At 38.7% G+C, this 25,148-nt stretch overlaps 1 protein-coding gene across 1 annotated transcript in view; it reads left to right on the forward strand.

The window, feature by feature from the left end:
* The first annotated feature begins 5,270 nt into the window (after positions 1–5,270).
* Positions 5,271–25,148, forward strand: part of man2a2 (mannosidase, alpha, class 2A, member 2) — a 23,002-nt gene continuing 3,124 nt past the window's right edge. Inside the window, exons 1-23 of the mRNA XM_015404198.1 lie at positions 5,271–5,397; positions 7,788–8,399; positions 8,526–8,730; positions 9,055–9,312; positions 10,303–10,447; positions 12,006–12,177; positions 12,371–12,498; positions 12,821–12,994; positions 14,280–14,466; positions 14,907–15,084; positions 15,347–15,549; positions 16,418–16,600; positions 16,690–16,804; positions 16,896–16,966; positions 17,056–17,221; positions 19,835–20,071; positions 20,301–20,423; positions 20,648–20,762; positions 22,164–22,297; positions 22,443–22,584; positions 22,901–23,034; positions 23,872–24,066; positions 24,151–24,264. Of these exons, the coding sequence (XP_015259684.1) occupies positions 8,599–8,730; positions 9,055–9,312; positions 10,303–10,447; positions 12,006–12,177; positions 12,371–12,498; positions 12,821–12,994; positions 14,280–14,466; positions 14,907–15,084; positions 15,347–15,549; positions 16,418–16,600; positions 16,690–16,804; positions 16,896–16,966; positions 17,056–17,221; positions 19,835–20,071; positions 20,301–20,423; positions 20,648–20,762; positions 22,164–22,297; positions 22,443–22,584; positions 22,901–23,034; positions 23,872–24,066; positions 24,151–24,264 (3,306 nt within the window). The 5' untranslated portion in view covers positions 5,271–5,397; positions 7,788–8,399; positions 8,526–8,598. The remainder of the gene's footprint in view (positions 5,398–7,787; positions 8,400–8,525; positions 8,731–9,054; positions 9,313–10,302; positions 10,448–12,005; positions 12,178–12,370; positions 12,499–12,820; positions 12,995–14,279; positions 14,467–14,906; positions 15,085–15,346; positions 15,550–16,417; positions 16,601–16,689; positions 16,805–16,895; positions 16,967–17,055; positions 17,222–19,834; positions 20,072–20,300; positions 20,424–20,647; positions 20,763–22,163; positions 22,298–22,442; positions 22,585–22,900; positions 23,035–23,871; positions 24,067–24,150; positions 24,265–25,148) is intronic.

The raw sequence follows: 25,148 nt of genomic DNA on the forward strand, positions 1-25,148 counted from the left end.
GGATGAACTTGTGGCAACTATATTTGGCTGCATTTTGTCCTCAACTCTTCAGCAATCCCTCACACTGGGCACGCATGCAGTGAAGAGGAAAAAGTCTCCTTTAACAGAAAGAAACCTCCAGCAGAAACATGCTCGGTGTGAACAGCCTTCTGCTGAGGCCAAATGGGATTCAAAGAGACAGAAGAGACATAAAGGAATGAGCAGATATACAAAAGGTAACTATTAATAAGTTACACAGGTGACCTTGTCCAGGGAAAGACAGCCAGACAGATGAGCTCCAAGCCTATTCCAATGCTAAAGGATGACAGATAAGTAAAAGAAACAGGAAACAAATAGGCCTAACTACAACATCTATAAACAAAGGTTTTTATGGCAGCAGCCCAGCTGATATTTCAATCCAGGGTGGAGTCATAGTTAAACAAGAACAGACCAAATGAAGCTACTATGACAAGAAAAAGCAGAGAGAAGACAAAGTTATGTATGGAACTAACAAATACCCCACAATTAGAGAAAGGAGATACAAATTAAACAAAATGAGGAAATGTGGTCCCTATGTCCTCCAGCAGCCTAAACATATAGCAGCGTGAATATAGAAAATAACTCAGGATAACCTAATTTTTTGGAGAAACATTTTTTTGGTGTGAGAAAGGTAGAGCCAAGCACACAAATAAACACTTAAAGAGGTCGAAAAGTACTTTACACAAACAAGCCTTATCAGAATGCACTTTATAATTTATGGAAAATTACCATCTTTCTCATTTTAAAATACATCCCAGTAAAAGTATAATATAGTAAATATGTAAATTAAAAAAATAGATGAATGACTTGTATAAATAAAAAGTGTATGTAGTAATTCAACAAAAAATAAAAAATAAAATTATGTAGATTTATTTTACTGTTATATGTTTTAGATTGTTTTTCATTTTTTTCAATGTCTTACAATTATTAAAACCCAAAACCTAGTTAAACTAATAATTTGAATCTTTGAACTAATTGAAATCTTTAGTAACAAAATGTCAGTCTTTTGAAAAATGTCTATGCTATACAATATTTGCACCCATTTTTTATCAGGAGTCCCTTCACAAAATTCTGCAATAATGCGGCAATGTGATCAATCTAAGAACAGCTGATGTTCTTAGGAAGGTCATATTCCCGCATCAGTGGAAGAGCATATTCTGGGAGATTCCACAATGTTTCAGGGCAAGGAAAGTATACATATTCCCCTCAGCTGGTTATGGGTTTGCCCCATATCCTTGACCAGTCTGTTTATGGCAACCCTTAAGAAACGCCCTCTAGCAATAAACAATGTCTTATGAAGCTGCTCAGATTTTGAAGGGGCCTTTCTTAACTTTCATGTGTTGAAATGTTTCTGTCAGACACTGCTGTCAACACAACAGTGTTTGATGAATCAATAAAATACATGGAATTCTGGTTTTCTATAAAAGAATTTAATGCATTTCAATACCATACCATACCATACCAACTTTATTTATGAAGCACTTTATGCACCGGACAGGACCAAAGTGCTGTACACAATCATAAAATACAATAAAATTATAAAATAGAGAAAAAACAAGTGTAAAATACATATTAATATACAAAAAGAATAAAACTAAGTAAAACCTCTCAAATTGTGCTAAAAGCCAAGGAAAAAAGATAAGTCTTAAGAAGGGACTTAAAAACAGCAAGAGAAGAGGCCTGTCTTATGCTCAGAGGCAGATCATTCCACAGCTTAGGAGCTGCCACAGAAAAAGCACGGTCTCCTCTGAGCTTGCATTTTGTCTTTGGGATCCTCAGAAGCAACTGATCAGCTGACCTGAGGGAACGGGAGGGTGTATAAGAATGCAACAGCTCAGACAGATAAGAAGGAGCAAGGCCATTAAGAGTTTTAAAAACAAATAAAACAATTTTAAAATCAATCCTATGATGTACTGGCAGCCAGTGTAAGGAAGCTAAAACAGGGGAGATGTGGTCGAATTTTCGTGTACCTGTTCAATTACTTAATCATCCTAAATAAAGGTCATCATACCTTATTAATCATATGTCTCTATAGCTATGTTATTTATCCTTACACTAAACAGACAGAGTACTATATCACATGTACTAGTTTGAGCAACAGAGAGTTCAAAGTCACTTAGGTAGTGTCCTGTTTGGAATTTCTCAAATAAGTCCCCCAAGAGCCCTCAGTCTGTTGTTTGTCCTCTGTTGCCTTGGAGTTATTCCCTGTTGGCCGTATGCTCAGTTACATCTGTTTGGGTTCTAATATTACCGTGGCTTCTTTGTTAACGGGACAAGACTCCAAGCTTGGATGGTCAGTTTGTGTTTCTTAGAGGCTTTGCTGAAAGAAAATGAAAGATCTGCAGGAGCTCTCTGGTATTAAGCAACACCACCAGGGATTTAAGAAGAGCTTCAAAAAAAAAAAAAAAAAGAGAGAGAGAGAGAAAGAAATCATCAGCAGCTGAGTAAACAACAGTTTACTCAGTTTTTTTTTTATAATTGCAGTGTTTTAAAAGAGGTTATGTTATTCTAACTGGTGCATTTTCTGGAGCCAAACTTGATAACAGTCTCATACAGCTTCATCACTGCACATCACATTAAAAATAATCAGTCTCTTGTGACTGGATTTAAAACACCGCCATCTGGTAGTGTGGTCCACAATGGAATCTGCTGAATCATTACTAAAGACCAAGGTCATCTTCTGTCTCTAAAATACACGAGCAATTTCAAAGAAACCGTTGAAGCACTACAATACTGATCACCTACAGAGATCATATTTCCCATTCAGGGATTCCAGGTGTTGTTTACCTGCACAGTGGTCAGAGCGGGAGTTGAATCTAAAATGAGATATAGATCTCAAGGAAAGCAGTTTACAAGAAAACATTTCTTTTGTCACTTTTTCAATTTTATAGTAGTAAGAAATTGTGTAAAAACTGATGAGTATCCCTGTTTTTGTCTTAACAGCGTGGATCTTGTCACCATCACACAGCTTGTTGTGTGTGGTATTTTATTCATGATATTTCCTATTATCTGATGCTCTACTGGAAACAGCTGTCCATGGCTCATTTATTTTCTTAAATAATGTAGTTTGTCTGTTCACGAAGTGCATTAGGTGTCTGGAAAAACAGTCAGATTCCCTATTAGGCAGCAAGTATAAACAATCTCTATTGAACGTATTGCTGCTATTTTCATCTTGTTGCATATATTTCTGCTACAAATTTATCAAGGAGATAGGAAATGAAGCTGGATAACCAGACAACCTCGAAAATAAGCATTTGCAAGCTGAGATGAGCATATGTTTTTTGTTCATCATTAAAAGTTATGGAATGGGACCTTATTTAGAGTTGTATACCCCATAATTTCCAACATTGGGCTCAGGGCCCCATGATGTCTCATGAGACACAATGCAATAAGTTTAAGATGCTGAAGAGTGTTAGAAATGAAAATGGATGCAATTAAATATCCAAGACACGTTTTGCAAGAATTGTAAGTATTGTATCCTATTCAGCATCTTATTTTTTTTAAGCAAACGTTAGTCAGGATTGGATCCTGATCTTCTACTTATTACATAAGGGGTCAAAAACTGAAAAAAAAACCTTGCCACTTATGGTCTTTAAATACGCACACATGCAGTCTGGAGTGGCTGATGTCTGTGTTAAGCAGGCAAAGATGAATGCCCCCAATTGGCAAAACAACTTAACACAAATGTTTTTGGATTGTTGTAGGAACAAACTCAGTGTGCAGGGGCGTAGGTAGGTGGAGAGGCAGGGCGATGGCACACCCCTGTGGACGCCCCTATCAAGTGGTCTGATGTAGACATAATACACAACTAATTCTTCTCTAAAATAGAGGGTGGCAGCAGGAATACTTTCAAGTGGAATGTTCTAACAAGTTTTATATTTCAATTGTTCATATCTTAACAATTCAACTGAAACAGGTAATAGTATTTTAAAAGATTCATAAAAAGGCAAATCGGTTTTGCTAGAAAAAAAGTGACTGAAACCACTGTGGGGAGGATAACAGATTTAGTGGGCAATAATAACTCAGTGGTGTTGAAGTTGCACTGAATGAAAGGAAGGGAAGGCTGGATCTGAGGAAAAATCCCAATATCCCTGTTGTTGATATGATTCGGATCCCTGATTGATCAAAATCTTCACTCCAGCAGTCATACCGACAAAGCGGGGCAGAGGATAGCATATGAGCATAAGAGAATCAGTAACAGGAGGCACACTAACCTGATCAATGTGTTTTAAAAAAACAACAACATAGTTTTCTTGAGATCCATGTTGTTATTTGTACTGTTTATCTGCCCACCAAGTGTTTTTTTTATGTATGAGTGCCTAAATTCGCACGTATTTACCTAAAATCTGCATAGTTTTACTTTGCTGTACAGTCTACTTTAAGCTATCGATTTTTTCTGTTCACCTTTGATTTCATTTTTTTTGCTTTAGTACTGACAAACCTGAATGCCCTGTGGAGAAAAATATTTATTCTATTCTATTCTGTTCTATTCTATTCTATTCTATTCTATTCTATTCTATTCTATTCTATTCTATTCTATTCTATTCTATTCTATTCTATTCGGTTCTATTCTATTTTATTCTGTTCTATTCTTCTCTGTTCTATTCTATTCTATTTAGGCCTAAAACAATTAATCGTATAAAACATGAATTATCGATCNTATTCTATTCTATTCTATTCTATTCTATTCTATTCTATTTTATTCTGTTCTATTCTTCTCTGTTCTATTCTATTCTATTTAGGCCTAAAACAATTAATCGTATAAAACATGAATTATCGATCATTGAAATTATTATCACCTAATTTAGTTATCGATTGTTAACTGTGGAGTATATAGACTGTAAAACATGTCTTTAGTTGACAGAGTGACCCACCTTTATCAGCAATTATACAAAAGTTGTAAATTTGCCTTTAAGATAAAAACTATTTTCGTCTGTCAGTATGCTCTATCCACAACTACTCAAGTGGAAAAGTTTTAGTTTCACCTGGTTTAATTTGGTAAACAAGTCTGCTTTAAGGAGCCTTTTGCTATCCGACTATTAATTAATAATTAAATAAATAAGCGATAGATTAATCGATTTGCAGAATAATCATTAGTTACAGCCCTAATTGTATTTATTGTATTGTATTTTATTCCATTCTATTTTATTTTATTTTATTTAAAACGAACTACTACTGCAGACTTTGAAATAAAGAGCTGGTGTATCTGCTGAGCCTATTGGTCAATCAGCGACGCAACTCATTTCATCCCGGAAGTGTCTGCAGCAGCTAGGCGGTGCTAACCGCTAAGCTCTAAATGCTACTCCACTAATCCTTCAGCGGAAAGCAGGAACACAGCCGCTGCTGGGCTGCTGCACTCACCTGGAATAAGCTTAATTGGTAAGATTTGGCTTGTTTTTAGTTTTATCTGCAAGGGAACAAACGCTACCATACGGCAACCTCTGTCCAGAATGCATAGAAGAAAAGATTTAATGTTAGCAAGAAAATATCATCAGCTTACTATTGTCTTAATGTTAGCAGATTTATACTGAATGTCATCCGTTGCTGCCAACATATCTGGCAAAAGGAGAGGCACCCGTGTGCCAAAATCAAAACGCAATTTTGAAACTTTAAACCAATTTTTTTTTTTGGGACTCTTGAATTTAATTTATCAGCCCGTGTAACGTTGGTTGCTGGAAGCTAGCGCTAGCTCGTTTAGCTGTCACATTTAAGCCTCATAGAAGTGATATTAAGTTTCTCAGAGGTTGTTTGTCATCGACACCCAATGCAGCTTTGTTTTGACACGGATATTGTCCAAATGAGGGAGCTGGGGTCTAAATGAACCCTCCTTGTTTCAAAGGTTAGCTGAGTAGTAAAACATTTACAGAGGCGACCTTCTCTCAGTGCACCCCTATATGTTTTTTGATGTTCAAAGGATGGATGTGATTTAGTTGGATAAGGTGGATATTTTTATAAAGCTACAGGTCTTTGTTGTCATCATTAAGCCATTTGCAACAAAATATTTCCCTTTAGAACATTTTGTGTCCTGATGTCTAAGGAAAAAATACATCTGCAGAAGTGGCAAGTTAATATCTCATAGTATAAGGATTAATTATATGTATTTCCTGTTTTCCCTAAAAATAAATTGAGCTTACGATGAAGAAAACTGGACATTTATGTATCAGTATTTAATTAACAATGTAAACAATGTTTGAATAAATGATTAAAAAATCAATGTTAAATATTGGGATGGTGGTATAAATTTAAATGAACATATGTTTTCTCACCTCCTGCTCTATTGTCCATAATCACGATTTATCATCGTTTTGAGTCTAAAAAAAACTGCATTAGTGAGTATATGACCCAATCAAATTTCATGGGCCTGGTAAGATTTTCTTAAATAAAAAAAAAAAATCTCAAAATGGAAAACAGTTGGATTTATTTTAAACTAAACCTGGGATCAGGATCATAGCAGACAGGGTACTGTTGTAAAGATAACTAATGTTTGCCTGACCTTCAGCCAATTAGACTCCATCTCTTCTTAAGGGGCTGCTATTCTGCATACTTTCATTTTTTTCCCCTCCTTCTGAAGATTGAATTTCCCTTGTTGTTTGGATGACAGGCTTCTACTGAACTCCAGTCATCTGCATCAGGTGCATCACAGCAGGGAAACATCTAAGGCTATGTTCACACTGCAGCCTGAAGTGACCCAAATCCAATTTATTTGCCCATATCCAACCTGTACATGATCTTTTCATGGCTGTCTGATAAACACAGATCCGATTTTTTCCAATGCGACCCAGGCCACTTGGCTATGTGGTCCTGAATCCGATACGAATCTGATCTTTTCAAATGCGACCTGTACCTGAACCGTCAGGTCGCATTCATCCAATCTGAACGCTATTAATACCCGACAAAGGTCACTATTCTGGGTCTTGCTATGAAGAAGCGGCAAGAATAACAACAACCATGGCGGACGATAAGGAGAGAAGCATTTATGTTTAACCATCTTGAAAAGATTGTGTTTTTAAACTTTGGGAAAGATCGCTAGATGTACTACCGCACTACCATCCATGTTTACTTCCGTAAACGCAGAGCATGCTGGCCTGTGATGTCATTGCGTCCTCTACTGCAAATGCGGGACAATTGCGTTGTATGACTGCAGTTCACACAGGAGATCACATACAAGTCGCATATATTTGGAAATGTGAACGGCAATGCCAAAAAAACGGATTTAACGAAAAATCGGAATTGAGCATCAAGGCCTTCGGTGTGAACGTAGCCTAAGACATGCAGGGCAAATGCCCTCCAGGACAGACTCTAGACACCCCTGTCTCAAGGGTGTCTTATGTATTAAAAATGAAGGTGTAGGATGGGTCCAAAACACTGCACGGTTCCTCAAAAGGTCCATTGTTCCACCCATCAGAACCTTACTTGTGTTGGGTGCAGCCTTTAAGGGTAAAGGGGACTGGTGCAGAGACAACACCAATGATCTCCTGGGGTCTTATCTGTTTTGAAAGAAACCAGACCAGCCAAACCCACAGGGGACAAGGGTTATTTATTTATTTTTTTTAACCATGTAATAATATTTTAATTTCAGAGAAACAACATTTTATGTTTGAAAAGCTGATATCCACAACCTCAGAAATGACCTCAGATAAAACATTTAAATGTATACTCTAGTGTGCATTGTTTAGATTTAAAAAATATTAAATTACTTTGGAATAATACTATAAAGTATTGAAATATACAAATTGTACATATTCCTTTTTATTTCTTTCCCTCTGCAGCTGAAGAGGACCCTCTAATGTGATGTTTTCTCTGAACTTGCCATCCAAGGACGGATGCTGCTTGTGCTGCCGGTCGATATCCATTCACAATGCCACCGAGAAAAGGATAGCAGTTGTTTCATTTTAATTCTTGAAGCTGCTTTGGGGCTGAAGCTTGATTTATAGAAAAGCTGCTGTGACTTTTAGCCAAATTGTTTCCTTCTTTTTCTATTTGCAGCACAACTGCTCTGTGGGCAAATTGTTATGGCATACTGAGCCGTTTGAGCAAAAGGGTGCTGACTCTGACCGTGCAGGAGGATTAAAGTTTGCTATGGAAGTGGGGGGGGGACAGGACCAAGAAAGCATGTCTACAATAACAACAACAATCATGCTGCAGGGACACTAGTCTCACTTTTTGTGCCCCAACTGTGAATACCCCTTTTTTTTTTTTTTCTTTGCGTCTCCTCCAATCTCATCGGTTTAGATGGTTGAGCACAAGGGCCACTTTGAAGAAGACCACCGGTGGTTGTGCCTTGGCCAGAGCTGACAGAGTTTTTGCCAGTGATTGCTGCTTTAGAAGCTCCTCCACAGCCTCTGCTGCAGCAGCCTCCTGTCACTGTGATCTCCAGTACGGTGAGTGGAGGCTGCAGGCATCACAGCTTCTGTACTGGCATACCGGTACATGTTTAGTTTCCATCATTATTTTTTATTTTTTTGCACTGAATTGTGGTACTCTTGGACCTTTTGACTGTGCTGCAGAAAACGACACACATCCATTCAAGGACATTGTTTTATTTAATTCCTGAGACTAAAAAGAGCGCTTCAGAGGAGGATGAAGCTGAGGAAACAAGTGACAGTGTGTGGAGGGGCCATATTTTGTGTGGCTGTGTTCTCACTCTATCTGATGTTGGACCGAGTCCAGCATGACCCTGCGAGGCGACAGAATGGAGGAAACTTTCCACGGGTAAGAATCTTTGCTGTGGCTTCATGCATATTTTGCTCAAAAGCCATTGAGGAGCACCTATTTTATGTTTTTCAACTGCAAATGTTTTGCCATCTTTAGATTAGATGAAACGTTTCTACATCTTTTAGGATTAATGTCTCCTGTAAAAAAAAAGAAGAAAAAAAGCTTGTAAAATTTTTTAGATATTATACATGTGTATTATATAAATGCCTTCACTTTTGATTATTATTTCTACCGTCAGCTTATTCTACGGGGCTTATGTGCTTTTGCTACTGTTTGATTAGTTTTCTGCAGCTCTTTTGTTAACTTATCGTTTTCCTTTAGAGCCAAATATCAGTCCTTCAGAATCGCATAGAGCAGCTGGAGCAGCTCCTGGAGGAAAACCACCAAATAATCAGCCACATAAAGGACTCTGTGATGGAGCTCACAGACACAGGAGCTGTGTCTCCCAGCGGCCACCTGCCGTTCAGAAGCGCTAACGGTTCCTGGGTCCTACCATTCGACGGTCGACCAACCTTTCTTGCAGTGAAGCCTCAGGATTGCCAGTTTGCTGTTGGCAGCCGTACTCAAACAGATGTACAGGTAAATGAGCCCTTCTGCAAAATAAGATGGTAAAAAAATATAGAATGCTTGATGAAAACCAGGGAAATTCTTCTGTAGGACATTTATTCTTATAAATCTCTCCAGCCTTAACTGCTGAAAGGATTTAATCAATTTTCCAGGCTTGTGCCCTACTTACTCAACTCTGCTGCTTAACTCATAAATATAGATTTTTTATTTTTTATTTTTTTTGCAGGTCATACAATTTAAGTGGAAATAAATAATCACATCAATGGTATAAGAGATAAACTAAGCAAGAAGAGGAGAAAAAAAAAAAAAAAAAAAATTAAACCAGACACACATTTTCTTACATTTGTGTTAAATGGAGTGCGTCAGATGAGGGAAATTAGAGTCCACTCAGCTGGGAAAATATATCATTCATACCCAGGGTGTGTATAAAGGGGACAGCATCAATTTCTAGCTGCAGTATATAAAAATATTGAAGTTGTGATATTTAATATTTATATCCATCAATTAACCATGCGTAGTTGCTTTGAAGTGGGTATTTTGCATTTATTTGCTGGGATATGTGTAATGTACATATGGAGTTGTTGCCAAGTGTTTGGGATCATACATGGTATGTTTTGATACCAAACACAACATACTATACAAGCGCCATCTTTCCCCAGTGGTGATTAGATCCAACCGGCTCGTCATCTGCTGTTTGACATCCTGTGAAAGCAACCTGTTACTGTCACTCTTATCCTCTTCCTGAGAAGTTTTACCTGGAAAACAGCTACCGCTGTGTGCAAGAAGCACTATTGAATGAGGGATGGAATTTATTTTTGTGAAACCAAAAGGTGCAGCTGCTATTTTGATGTCTTTGTAAAGTAGGAACATCACAGTGCAGCAAAAAATGGTTGTTTCCAACATGTTTTCGTTTCACTGTAAGCAGCATTGCTTTGATTTATCGGCACTTTCACCAAATGATTGCAATGTAATTCTACTTTTGCAATTCTATCTTTGCTTTAGATGCTGGATGTGTACTCGCTTCTCAAGTTTGACAACCCTGATGGAGGCGTGTGGAAACAGGGCTTTGATATCACTTATGAACCTGATGAGTGGGACAATGAACCTCTGCAAGTATTTGTGGTTCCTCACTCTCACAATGATCCAGGTGAGCTGTGCTGTTGAATGTCGGACATTTCTAAGAGATGTGTGTATTTTTTTTAAGGGGATCTTTGTTAACTAGGCATAGTCTGATATGAGATTCTTACAATATGAAGTGAAGGATTTACAGAATAATGTAGGACACTAATGGGTTATGAATATTGTCTTTTATTCTGCTTCTAGATCTTTATAGATTATTAAAGGTATAGTGGAAGATGTTCTTTTTCTGGGTGGATCATCAAAATAAGTGGTCCTCCTAATTATCAATCATTCCGGTGATATGTTTACGTAAGGCCATCCTACTTGCTTGTCCCCATTTCCACTATGTGAGTCTGACATAGTGGAAAAATTGCAGATCTTCTTTTGGAAAGTAAGCTTGTATGATCGATGCAAACAGCAACTTTTAAACAAAGCGTGCACAAAGCGAAATGGGCTTGTGCATGCTCTCGCACAAGTTAAATAAGTGTTCCCTCTTGGAAGCAGGTACAGGGTTGTGCATGTGCATTTTTTTTTTTTTTTTTTAAGTGGAAAGGGCAGGTCGTTTAAAAAAAAATTCATGAAAATCCTCCACCATACCTTTTAAGTATAACAACTCACTAATGAGCCTACGTGCTAGGGTTACCTAGATCTCTCATAGTCAGTCTAGTTATAAAACCCAAAATTAAACTTACGCAAATTTTAGTATCCCTGAAGGATTGATTGAAAATAATTAGGAATATTTTTTTAAATAGAAAAATGTGTTTTTCTTGTGAGTAAAGGAGAGGAAAGCAAGTATTCTTTCAGTCTGCTGCACACGGCCTCAAAGAACTGGCTGCTCTGTTACCTTCTCTGGTTTCTCATGAAAAGGACTTTAAACTGTAGAACAGTTGTGACAAAAATTTCACTGGTTTTGAAAGAAAGCTTTGCTATAAATAATGTCAGTAACCGGTCTGTGCCGGGAATGAGAAAGTCAGGTTTGTTACTTTTGATCTTACTTGTGTGGGCAGTGGTGTTGGAGGTTCATAAATAATTTATAATGTATCCTTCCTTATTGTCGAAATAAAAAACTGACGTGACTAAATGCTTACCCCCCTGCCCTAACAATAAGCAAAACAATAACATTCAGGTATTCTTTGCGTTGCTCTTTGAGCCAATGATTGGTTAAAATTTTATTTTAGACTGACATTTCCATTATACTTGTTTAGTCATCCGGGGCATCTGCTTTCTAACCTGACAGTTATTGACAGGTTGACAGGCTGAAGAAAATTGTCTGTTCACATCAGGAACTTCATTTATTTCCACCAAACAATATTTGATATGCAGTGTGAAACGCATGTATTGCGTATTTAAATGGGAAAGAGTTGCTTTTCCAATGAAGTTACACAACCCTTTGCATGGAGCAGCTCCCCTTTCAATAAAATATGAGGTTTATTTTTGCTTGTTTGTAGCACTTTTTACATCTTGTTCATTCACTGGTGTTTTCTTTTTTCTTTTGGTTCAGTTGGCTCAGAAATCATAGCAGAGTTGTTGTTTCTGAGTCTGCGTTACGCTGTCTGAGTGTTGCTTGGTCCCACCTGTGTTGTTAGGTTGGATCAAGACTTTTGACAAGTACTTCACAGACCAGACGCAGCATATTTTAAACAACATGGTGGTGAAGCTGGCCGAGGATCCTCGCAGGAAGTTCATCTGGTCAGAGATTTCTTTCTTCTCCAAGTGGTGGGAGACTGCAGACGTCTACAAACAGGAGGCCATGAGGAAGTGAGTCACAGCTTTGCCAATTCAGAACCAGTTGATGCAGACACTTGCAGCCTTCAGTGCTCTACACAGAGGGTGGTATCTGCTGGCAGATTAGAGCGGCTCTATTTATAGGTTGTTATCTAGTCAGTGAGACTCTCTCATATTAGGGCTGGATTATTCTCACCTCGCACTCCTAATCCTTTCTTTTTAACAGACTGATCCTTGGAGGACAGCTAGAGATTGTGACAGGAGGCTGGGTGATGACAGATGAAGCCAACGTTCACTACTTTGCTATGATAGATCAGCTCATTGAAGGGCATCAGTGGTTGGAGAGAAATCTGGGTAAAACATTCAATCACAGAATAATTTCACATTTAAGCGCTTCCATTTATTTGTCAACGATTGATGCTGAAATCTTAAAGGAGTTTTAGAACTTCTGGTTTCGCAGAACTATTAAATATATCTTTATGTACGTGTACATGCACTCCCTGCTGTGCTAGTGAAGTTACGGCTCCACAGCTGATAGCGTTTTGCTCATGCGTTAAAATGATTTCTGCTGCTTTTAGTGTCTAGCTGTGGAGTGTGACTTCTTATAAAATGTCTCCTCGTCTTTCTCCAAGCCTGCAACTAAAATATATATATTTTTTCCTGTATGCTGTTACAGGTGTAACTCCTCGAAGCGGGTGGGCCGTGGACCCCTTCGGCCACAGTGCCACCATGGCCTATCTGCTGAAGAGGGCCAACCTGACCAGCATGCTAATCCAAAGGGTCCACTACTCCATTAAAAAACACTTTGCATCCACCAGAAGCCTGGAGTTTATGTGGAGGCAGGCGTGGGGTGAGTGGATCGGTGCCAGCAAGGTCCTCTGATTTTTAGTGCTCATCTTCAGGCTCATTTAAGGATGAGCCCAAACGCTTGCTGTGATATTTTAAAAAGTGGATTTTCTTGAAAGCACAGACTGTAATTCATAGTTGTTTTTATTATCATTTGAGAAAGCATTGAATGGCTGCCAATGATCCTAGTGCTCTATTTTTCTCCTACTAGGAATATCATCAGTGTAAGATGTAGTAAATGTGTTTTTAGTACTTATGAGGGTTCATTTAGTCGTTTTAATGTTCAACCCCAGACAACACTTAGAAACCCCAAGCTCATAAATTTGCATGCAGTAACGCTGAAGGGAAAACATGCTTTTGTTAAGATGTTAGCAGTTAATCTAAAGTGCTTTTTTAAAAGCATTCATACCCTGAGAACCTTTTTAAGATTTGATTATATTACAGCTTTAAGCTGAATGTATTTTATGGGGATCTCATGGGGGCCGTCTAACACAGAATTGAGGCGGTGGAAGAAAAAAAATATTTTAACATGTTTTAAAACAATTATAATTAAAATTGTTAGGAGTTTTGTGCTTATTTGGATTTAGCTCCCTAAGAAGGTTTATTAAACAGCAACTTTTGCTTTGCAATTATATCTGCACTGTTTTGGGTTAATCTTTACCAAGTCACATTACCAACACATTTTTTACTTGGTTGTACTTCGGACCCATTTTATTTTATTTTATTTTTCTCAGGCCACATTGACATATTTAAAGGTGTGTCTGTATGTTTGGATTGGTGGTTTAGCTGGGAGGTGTACCTCAAGTCTTTTTAGCCTCTAACAAACCAGTCTGTTGTCTCTCTCAACAGCATGATGGCAATAATATCAATTTTTTTAAAGGGTTTCCTGATGAGTTATATTTCTGACTCATATCTGACCAAAGTGTCTTCTTCCATGTTTGTTGCCCTCTAATCCATCAGAAACTGAGCCTGTTTTTAATAGACTTTGGCTTTGCAGCTGTTTAATTGCCGACACCAATTCACACATCGCCATTTAAGTGACGTCTTTAGGGAATTGATGGCTCTGTTTGTTATTTTATTTTTTTATTTTATGTGTTCAATGATGGCTATATACAAAAGCATGCCAGACTTTACAGCTTTTCACATGTAAAGCATTTTTATACCCAGTATTATTTTTCTTCCACTTTAGTTTTGTGCCTTTTTGATCATTGCATCACATAGAATCTCAATCCTATCAAATAGAGATTTTTTATATTTTTTTTTATTTGGTCTTTTTGTTGTTCTGTCAGACACTGGATCCAGTACAGACATGTTTTGCCACATGATGCCCTTCTATAGCTACGACGTGCCTCACACCTGCGGGCCTGATCCCAAGATCTGCTGCCAGTTTGACTTCAAGAGGTTACCAGGAGGTCGGATCAACTGTCCCTGGAAAGTGCCTCCCAAATCTGTGGTAGAGGCCAACGTAGCAGAAAGGTGAGAAGTTATTTGGGGAGGCTGAACATAATAAAATGGTATGTTGGATAATGCTTTGTTAACCTTAAAAACCTTTGACTTGACTATGAACAAACGTATTGGATGATGAAGTTGTTTACTGTGAATGTGAAAGATCCAGGTTTGGCTAGAGTCTAATCTCTCTATTTGAACGTATTTTGTGTTTTTTTTCTCTATCCTATTTGTATTCACCTCCAGCAGCAACCACAGCAAATTTATCAGTGGAATGTTTTCTGTAATAGCCCCTTAATAAACTCAAGTTGAACTTGAGCCAGGGAGAAGGACTAAACTGCAGGAGGTGGACACTGTGTGCTTATCGCTTCATGGCCACATTATGCAGCTTTTAGACAATGCTCTTTTTCAGGACATGAAAGCGTGTTTTATCCTTTCTCTCTCTCATCATCCTCCTTTTTTTTTCATAGAGCACAGTTGCTTCTTGATCAATACCGGAAAAAGTCTAAACTGTACCGCAGCAAGGTGCTGCTGGTCCCCCTAGGAGATGACTTTCGCTACGACAAGGCCCTGGAGTGGGATCAGCAGTATATCAATTACCAGAAGCTTTTCGATTACATGAACTCTCAGCCCGAGCTTCATGTTCAGGTGAGAAAAGGACTATTAGATTCCCACAAATCATATTTTAGTTATTGATTTATTTTTAGACGCTCAGCATGAGATGTTTTTCTGTAGAGACTAAATTATACAGCTGTGCTTTAACTCGCTGCCTGAACAAAGAATCTGTCATGACTTCACGCCTGCTTTTATAAGAATCCCTCACATGAAAACAAAAGACTTCTCTTTTGTGTAGCTTTGTAAGAGTGAGGATTTTTTTTGTCCCCGCTGTCATTCTGTCTGCCTCCTCCAGGCTCAATTTGGGACTCTCTCCGATTACTTCGATGCTCTCTACAAAGCCTATGGAGTTCCCCAGGGATCCAGACCCAGTGACTTTCCTGTGCTCAGTGGGGATTTCTTTGCCTATGCAGACCGTGAGGATCACTACTGGACCGGTTATTTCACCTCTAGACCCTTTTATAAAAGCTTGGACCGTGTGATTGAGTCCCATCTCAGGTGAGGGATTTTTTTCTGACAGTTTATCATCATTGAGCTGCTATTAAACAGTAATTAAAAGATTTCTATGAGCCTTGAAACATTGTGAAATATAGCTTTCAGATTTTATTTCTTATCCCGTTTATAAATGATGGTTGTTTCTGTCTGGCCAACCGTTTATTTATTAATATGTAAATCTCTTCATACTTTTATTTTATTAACACATCATTTACTAATCATTCATTCTTCCATCCATTGGTCTGTTATCTGTTCCTTTTAGTTATTTATTGACACTCAACCTCTGTTGTCCATCCTTCCTAAATGTGGATCCTCCATCTATCCAGCATCATTGTTGTTTGTCCTGTTAAGTTTAAAACTAGATACAAAAAAATATTCATATTTGATACCATTTTCAGTACGATAGGGAGTTTTTAACATAAAACTCAGAAGAGTCATAAACTTTTATGACCTGCATCCAGTAGGTCATGAGGCAGAGTCACACGGTTGTGTGACTTCCATCCAGCCAGATGGTCATTTCACACTGTCCTATGACCTGCATCCTGCCAGATAATCATTACTGAGTTTTCTGTTTAAGGCCCGCCCTATTAAGTTGTAAACTGTTAATTAAAGGCTTTGCTGTGAAGGTATCTGAGAGAAAGTGTGCTGGTTTTGAGCCAGCAGCTTTTCTCCCCTTTGCAGAGGTTGACGTTTCAAAATCCCAGTCTGTGTTTGATCATTTCGTCCTCTTAATCTTTTAAACTCACATTTCTCTGGATTTAAAACCCAACAAAAACTCTCTTGTTAATGGACATCTGTTAATAGGACGCCATAAAACTGTAAATGGTGTTAGCATGGCTGAACCTCAAAGACTCATCTTGTGGTTTTTCAGAGGGGCAGAGATTCTGTACAGTCTGGCGGTTGCAAACGCTCGTCATGCTGGTATGGAGGGACGCTATCCGGTGACTGATTACGCCCTGCTGGTGGATGCAAGACGGTCGGTCGGCCTCTTCCAGCATCATGATGCCATTACTGGCACTGCGAAGGAAAATGTGGTAATCGACTATGGCACCAAGTAAGATCATGAGGGCTGTGGAAGGTCTTTGTTTGTCTAGTCTGGAACCACAGTGTTTTATTGAATTATGGTCCCCCCTCCCCCACTAGATTGCTGCGTGCACTCATCGGTCTGAAGAGAGTTATTATCAATGCTGCTCATTTCCTAGTGATGAAGAACAAAGAGTTCTATCGTTTTTACCAGACAGAGCCCTTCCTGGAGACGGTGAGAGGACTGACATGTTGAGTTACTAAATCATTAGCAGAACAAAAACAGACTAATAATATTCTGAATGCATCATGTTTTGATTCCGTAGGATGACAGACGTGCGACTCAGGACTCTCAGCCTCAGCAGACCTTAATCGAGCTGGACCCAGCAGGACCAAGGTAGGATGCTCAGTCCCTCACATCTGTTTTTTTTCTTCCTCTTCTTGATTGTCTAACGTTTTTTTTTCTTTGTCATTACTTTTTACCAGATACTTGGTTCTGTTCAACCCCATTGAGCAGGAGCGACTCTGCGCAGTCACAGTGTTGGTGAACACAGTCCGGGTGCGGGTGCTCACTGAGGACGGACAGACTCTCCCTGTGCAGCTGAGCGCTCAGTGGAGCTCTGCTACTCAAATGAGTGCTGAGGTATTTGAGGTAAGATGAATAATTGATTGAGCCACTGGTCTGAAAATGACTACATGCTTTTTTTTTTTTTTCAAGAATTCTTTCTTCAAGAATTAAAATATTTTTGATTTACAGTCATCAAGACATTTGCCTTAAAGTTAGAGCTTTCACTTTTACATCTGCTGACAGCAATTCTCGGCACTCGTGGTAAGTAAAACTCAAACTTTTTTAAATAAATGTATTTTTTTTTTCAGTCTAAAAGCATCTGTTTTCCTTAAAAAGTTGACAAGGTTAGAGGAAAAAAGGGATTTGTCACTTTTATATTTCCGTAGAGGTTGTACAGAATCCTTCTTCAACTGCTTAATCTTGTTTATAAAAAGACTGGTTTACCTTTCTGATTCTGAACTTAACATTGTGATAAATGTCTCATCTGGTTGAAGTTATTCTCTCCCACTTTCATTCTGTGGTGTTCTGTAGGAACATGGAGCATGGGAAAAGTTTAACTAAAAAAAAAAAGTTATAACTTTCATCCCAGTGTTGCTACAAACAGACTCCCCGTCATTAAAGCTGTTTGAATACTGGTTGTAAAGGTTTTCCATCCTAATGAGCTGCTCCAACAACACTGGAAACAAAACTTTCAGTAGAAGATCTATTAAGATCACATTAAGGTTTTAAGGGACTGACTGAGCTGCGGGTGTAGCTGTGAGCATAAACTGCTGGAAGATAAAGAGGCTGTCAGTTTCTGTTGTTCTGGTGTTGATCTGACATTTGACTGTACTTTTTTTTCCTTTTGTGTTTATTTTAGATTGAAATAATCATAAACTAAACTCCACAGTTTTTAAAAAACCATAATCCTTTTGATTGGCTGCTGCTCCACACGAGTCTGCCTCCACCTACTGAAAAAAACAGTAATTTCCCCTGTTCTGTCGGCTGGCGACGGATCGGCGATATGTTGGTCTTTTTTGACTAATCAAAAAAATACTTTAACCCTGAAACTTGTGGTGCTGTTTAACATACCTACATGTTTGTAGGTATGTTAAACAAAGATTGTTTGTTTGCAAAGATTGGACTGTAAAGAAATTAATAGTGATAAAATTATTGGAAGTGAATTCTTTAGGCCTGTCGTCACTATTGAAGTTTAGTGTTTTATGCACTAGAAAGTTGACTTTTTTTTTTATTTAAGCTTTTGATAGAGGCTCTATTTCTTGAGTGCTAATATCAAACTGAGCACCTTGTAAGCTGGGGATGTGAAAGCCTAATTCTAAGTAAAAATTATTTTGTAGTTTGAACCAGTCTAAATGATTTTATATTGCAAAGAATCCAAACCAGGCCTAGAGTTCCTACCTACCACATAACTAAATCCAGAGTTTATGTCAGTATTTTATATGTACAAGTCATGAAACTACAGAAAATAAAAGCTCATTGCTTGTTTTCAAGATTCATGTTTTCTGTTCAAACAGTAAGAATATTAGAAAAATGTCTGGAATATATTGATGTGTGATTTTTGAGAAGCTTAGAAGATTGAGAAGGTGTTAGCCTGTTGCTAAGTACAAAGGGTCTTTTCATTGGTCAGTTTGTCAGGGACATGATTACTAACAGTAAAATGCAGAAAGCAGATGCTGTTTGAGTGAAGCAAAAAAAAAAAACCACACAGTTTCAGTCTATAATTTTTCTCTGGGTACTATTTTAGGTAAGAATTTCTGAGAAGTATAATTATTATTTTGAGAAGATGAATTTAAAGTTGCATCAGACTTTAAAAAAAAGACATGGAGACTTTCTTTATTAGTTTGTTTACTCTAGAGAATCCCACAATGCAACACAGACTTAGCTACGAGAAGGTGTTTTACCGAACTGGCAGCATTTACCTAGCCTGACGTAGTCCGACTCAATTCTAGTCAGAATATGAGTCTGATACTGCTCCATAGAGCTGTGATTATGGGGCGTGTTTCGAACGAACCAGGAAAAAAAAATGCCTCTGCACTCAATTGGATAGACCTACAACCAATAAGAGCAACGGAGTGCGTGACGTATGTTAAGCCAGGCGCAGTTGTTGTTAACAAAAATCAAAGCGTGCAGTTGCACGCCTAGAATAAGAAGATGAGCCTTGATCGCGTTTCTCTGTTCCTCTTTTAAAATTAATTTAATGTCGATATCTTCTAGAACAGACCTAATAGCAGAATCTACTCACCTCAACTCTCCGGCGGCAGCCATTGTTGTTGTCACCCATGCACGCTTTGGTCACGTGGTTGATCTGTCCATCATCGTATAAACCCGCCCTGACAATTTGATTGGCCCGCCAGATATTGTGCGAGCATACTCGCGCTACTACTGAGCAATGCCAGACCAAACTTCCCGACCTCAAACGTTGTGGGCGGGACTAAGTTCGTAATGGCACCCAGGCTAGCATTTACCCAGTAGCTGCGTTAATGAGGTGTGATCTCTTTCGCACCGTAAGCAAACTGCTCCAGAGTTTGGTTAGAGCTGTGCTAGTGCCATTATCATGTCCTCGTCGACACTAAAGGGGAAATGAACCAGTTTGTTGCAAATTAACGGGTATAAAAAAATTCCTTATTAGAGCCTCATGATTGACAGTCAGCAAGTTTATATATTGAAAATGTTAAAATCTTTCTTCATCCTTCCCAGGCAACATTCATGGTTCGTCTTCCACCCCTCGGTTTGGCTGTTTTCCACCTTTATGACTCGGCTGACTCGCCCATGACGATTCGCTCTGACACCCTGCTGAGGCTGTCGGGACGTGGCGTCTCTGCTCGGGCTTTGGACCCTCTTCCTGTCCGCTCTCAGCCGGCTGACTCTCAGACCTTTTATATTAGTACTCAGACTCTGACTCTGGGTTTCTCTGGAATCACTGGCCTTCTGGAGGTTTGTGTTTATTCATTTGTTTTTTTCTGCTGACTTGATTTTGAATCTATATCAAATATTTAATGACCTTTACTTTATTTTCTGATTTGGGGGAAAAATAGCCACAAATTTGGTTTGTAAATACACTAGAGCAGCCAAATCAAAGGGACTTGCCTTGTTGCTAAAATGCATCTCATCTTCTGTCTTCTTTTTTGCTTTTTCCTGATTTGTGTTCCTTTTTCATCTGAAGAGCATCAAGCGTAAAGATGATCCAGAGGAGGTTAAGGTTCAGATGCAGTTCATAATCTACGGCACACGTCTGTCAAAAGACAAAAGTGGAGCTTACCTCTTCCTGCCAGATGGAAAAGCAAAGGTACTCTCTTGGTTGCATCTCACATGTTAGCGTTCCTCTCAAAAGGCTTTGATGAGAGTCCCCCATGGGTATCATCTCATTTTATCCTGCTGGGAAGCTCAGGGCAGGAATACAGGCAGACTAGATTTAAGGAACAAACGTTAAAGGTTGAGATCTGAACTCCGTTTTGCTGCCTGTTGTGTTTCATTTTTAGCGCATCTTGTCTGACTGCTCTCTGTTTTCAGCCCTACAACCAGAAAGAGCCCCCTGCAGTGCGTGTTGTGGAAGGGCCTCTTTTCTCTGAAGTGGTGGCACAGTACCAGCACTTTGAGCAGACCGTCCGCATACACAACGTGCCAGGTAATACGCACAGAATCTGGCATTTGAAATGCAGCTCAGAATATTCTTTTTCTGTTTTGTTTTGTTTTCCTTCGGCTCATTTTAAACTAGCTAGCCCAAAGTAAACTGGAGTGTTTGTTTAAAAAAAAAAATAATAAAAAAAAAATAATAATAAAAGCATTCATTGTTTTCCATCCATTAACTGGAGTCATTATTACCAATTTTAATAAGGTAACTTTTTAAATTATCCTGCTGCTGAAATGTGCTCAGTAAATAAAGGTGCCTTACTTTTTTATGTTTATTTTAATGATGCTGCCTATCAGCTAATGAACACCCCAGTTATACAGTCTGTACCAGCAGTGTGGCTTTTATGGTGACCTTAAGCTCACCTACACTAGTGGGTTTGGTGTGTCCCTTAGTTTTCCTGACAAAACCCTTAACATCAAAGGGGCTTTTATCCAATCATGTTATATCCTTAAACTCTTGAATGTTTTTTTGTTTGTTTTTTTTTAAATATCACAATCTTTTTAACATTGTCTTTATCCCAGTTGAACCAAGTACACTATGTATTTTCAACTTTCCAGTGATATGACATCACATTTGCTCCAAACTTCTAGTCTCTTAAGTGATGAAAATGTGTGGTTTGTCTATCTTGAAAGAATCTGTCTGTTTGCCATCTGTGGCCACAGACAAACATTTGTCTGTTATCCTTAAAGGATAAATCTCCCTGTAAATTATTATTTTCTAAATTTAATTCAATTTCAGTTCAGTTCAATTCAGTTTATTTATTTAGTGCCAATTCACAGCACACGTCATGTCAAGGCCATAGTTGTCTTAATGAGCAAAAAATTAAATAATCCTCATTTGTAGTTAAAGGGGAACGCAATTTTTTTTTTTTTTACATTCGGCCCTTTATTTTACGTTATTACATCATGTTCTACTCACCCATATGAGTTTTGTGTCATTTGGAGCTGTTTCTGAAGATATTCCGTTAGGTTATATCCAGGTAACGTCTTCCTATGGGCAGTCGACTTGAAGGCACAAACTTAACTGTTCATAATTGATCATTTATGGTACGCCAGCATTCATAACATGTAGGTGAAGCACTGTCCCCCAAACATCCACGGTTATATTTTTTGTATTTCTATTTTTATAAACAAAGCGGCGTGTGTGTGACGCCATGGGTAAGTAGAACATGATGTAATAATATCAAATCAAGGGCCCAAAGTGTAAAAAAAACAAAAACAAAAAAACCCCGAAATTCCCCTTTTAATCTATACGATGAGATTTACATAAATTATTTATATACATGTTTTGATGATATTCTAACTTCTTGAGATGCAGTATTAGAGGAATTTCATATTTCTTGTTTCTTTATTTGTGGTACTAGTTTTGTTCTGCTTTATCACTCTGTATTTGCAGGGGTGGATGGTTTGTCTGTAGACATCACTACATTGGTCGATATCAGGGATCAGACCAATAAGGAGCTGGCCATGCGACTGGTCACCAACATCCAGAGTGGAGACGTCTTCTACACAGACCTCAATGGCTTCCAGGTCAGTGGCATTATGCCTTCTGAATAACTGTAACAGTATTTTTCTTCCTGTACTTTAAACATTTCTCTTTCTTACTGCTGATGCACCTGCATTTCCTCCTGTGAGAAAATAAAGGATTCATGTCTTCTGTTGCATCCTATTCTAGATCCAGCCCCGTCGATTCTACCAAAAGCTTCCCTTGCAAGCCAACTTTTATCCGATGCCCAGCCAGGCGTACATCCAGGACAGTCATCACCGCCTCACGCTGCACACGGCTCAGTCTCTCGGTGTCTCCAGCTTGGAGAGCGGTCTGTTGCTCATTTATAGCCATACAATGTTTATTTATTATTTTTCTTTTCAGTGGAAGTCCCAAAAGCTTGTAGCATTTTTTTTTCTTTTTCTGATGTCTATACATCTATTGGCATCTCTTATCTTCTTCCCAAGAGGTACTCAAAGAAGAAAAGAGCTCATACTCTGATCTTGTAAACTGAGCTATCTCTCTATCATCTTTAAGATCGTAATGAAATGTTTGTAAATTAAGAGCCATTGAAATTGCTTGTGCTTATCGACTGATGCCTCTTAGTTCATGTTTGAAGCTGTTGTCTCTGTTGGGCTTCCCCTCAGGTCAGCTGGAAGTGATTATGGATCGGAGACTGATGCAGGATGATAATCGAGGCCTGGGTCAGGGTCTCAAAGACAACAAGAAGACGGTGAATCGTTTTCGCTTGCTGTTGGAGAGGAGATCCATAAATAACAAGGTTGCTATTCCAGTCATTTTAAATCTGCACAATTACTGTTAAATCCCATCTAATCAGACGAGGATCACTGTTAAATGACTCTCTGCAAGGTGTTTAATTTACCACAGATTACTTCTCCTTTCTGTCGCTGAAGAAAACCTTTCTCTATGCTTTCTTTTTTTTTTCTCAAACTACTCATTACCTCTCCATCTGTCTTTTTGCTTTCCTCCTCACTTGCTAATTTTGTTTTCCCTCTTTGCTTTTTTTCCACTCCATTACCCTCAGCATGATGGCTTCTTTGCCAAACTCTCGTCCTTGTTGCGCTCTTTCTTCTCTCAAATCCCAAGTGGTGGAGTTGGCGAGGTAATGTTGCCAAGGCAACAGCGAGGATGCTTTTTCAATCTGGTTCTTAGCAGTACCTGTAGTTGTAGCTTGAGCTGAAATCGCCCTCCTTCTACCCCGTAGCTGTAGTTAAACATCGTTATGACAGAACGGGCGAGAAAAGTAATGAGATGATTTGTCATGTAAATGAATCCACATTAGAGGAGGATTGAAAGCTTTGGTTGTAGTAGTATCACCCTGCTGATGGTTGTAAGGATGAGTTACACTCGCCCGTTGCAGTACATCACATCCTGAAACACCTTAATACTCTTTAATTTGAAATGTGACATCACAAAGGTGTGATTAGTGCTGCGTGTGCCGTGACTAGAATTAGAACCGTTCCTCCTCTTCTGCCAGGCTGATTACAGCTCGTTGCTCATGTAATAGCCCAGCGGCATCTCTAGAGGTGAGTCATTGATGTCGTGATGGGCACACTGTTATTTCCCACTCATTTAAATCCCTGCATCTCTCCTCCAGATGATGGACAGCGCAACAACTAGCTTCCCGTCTGTCGTCAGCCACGCAACCAGCGCCCTGCTCAACCACCAGGTCCTGGCGCTTCCTGTTCTGCCCAAAAGACGCGGGGTTCCTCCTCTTCAAACCTTCGCTCCGCTCAAGTCTGCCCTTCCCTGCGACGTCCATCTGCTTAACCTGCGCACCATCCAGAGTCAGGTTGGGAGGAGAGTTTGTCAGGCTTTTGGGTTTTAGACGTTCTGTGCATTTTGAAGATCTTGGTGTCTGTGTTTATGTGAGCAGAAAGACCCCCAGTCGCCGTCTCCTTACACAGCGCTGATCTTGCACCGCCTGGCGATGGACTGTGGCTTTGAGGGTCAAAATCTCGGCTTCAACTGCACCACAACACAGGGACGGGTGAGTACTGGAGGCGTACGCTTTGTAGGGCGTATTTCAATATATTTTAATATTAGTATAAATCACAATATAATTGAATTCAGCATCAGTAATGTGACACATTTCTGATATTTCAATATACATGCTAGCTTATGAATACAGCTTTCATCACCAACTGAGATTCCAGGTTTTATTGCTTTATGTGTTTTTATTTTCATGTTATGTTCTAGGTTCATAAAGGGGTGTCTGTTGTGGGCATTCTCTGCAGTCTTTCGGAGGCCTTTGTTTTGATGATATCGAGAATGAAATTTATTTGCATCCACCAAAATTAAGGAATGTATGGGGATATAAGTTTAGTCCAGATCAAAAGAGGTCAGATGACGTCTGCTAATTTAATATCTCTCACCAATGAAATACTTAAAATAATTAATTAATAATCTAAAAGGTTTTATGATTATCTGAGTGTTTGTGAATTCACAGAATTAGAAACATATGTAGTGTAAATGTTATTTTTTGTGCTCTGCTCCATTTTCCTGCACAGAACTGTTAGAAAAAAGGGCTTTTATTTACCTCTTCCGTATATATGGGAGATTCTGTAAAAGACTGGAAAGGCAAGAACAGTCCTAGAGCCTTGGAAATGTTGAAGGGTTTTTCTTGAATTGCATTTAATTGTCTATAGTTTGCTGTTATTTACGATTGCTGCCTTTTAAAAAAAGTATGTTTTAAATCTTAAAAAAGCATAACTTATGCTGTTTGCATTGGAGCAAATTCACAATAAATTCAAACTAGAGCCCTCATTTCCTATAGAAATATCTGAACTAAAGGAACATAGATGCAACAATAGACTTAGACACATGTTATTTGTCATTTTGTACACACAAGTGTAAATAAAAAGAAATTTCGTT

This window comes from Cyprinodon variegatus, unplaced genomic scaffold (genome assembly GCF_000732505.1).
Source record: "Cyprinodon variegatus isolate N-32 unplaced genomic scaffold, C_variegatus-1.0 Scaffold35, whole genome shotgun sequence".
In the NCBI taxonomy this organism is placed as follows: domain Eukaryota; kingdom Metazoa; phylum Chordata; class Actinopteri; order Cyprinodontiformes; family Cyprinodontidae; genus Cyprinodon; species Cyprinodon variegatus.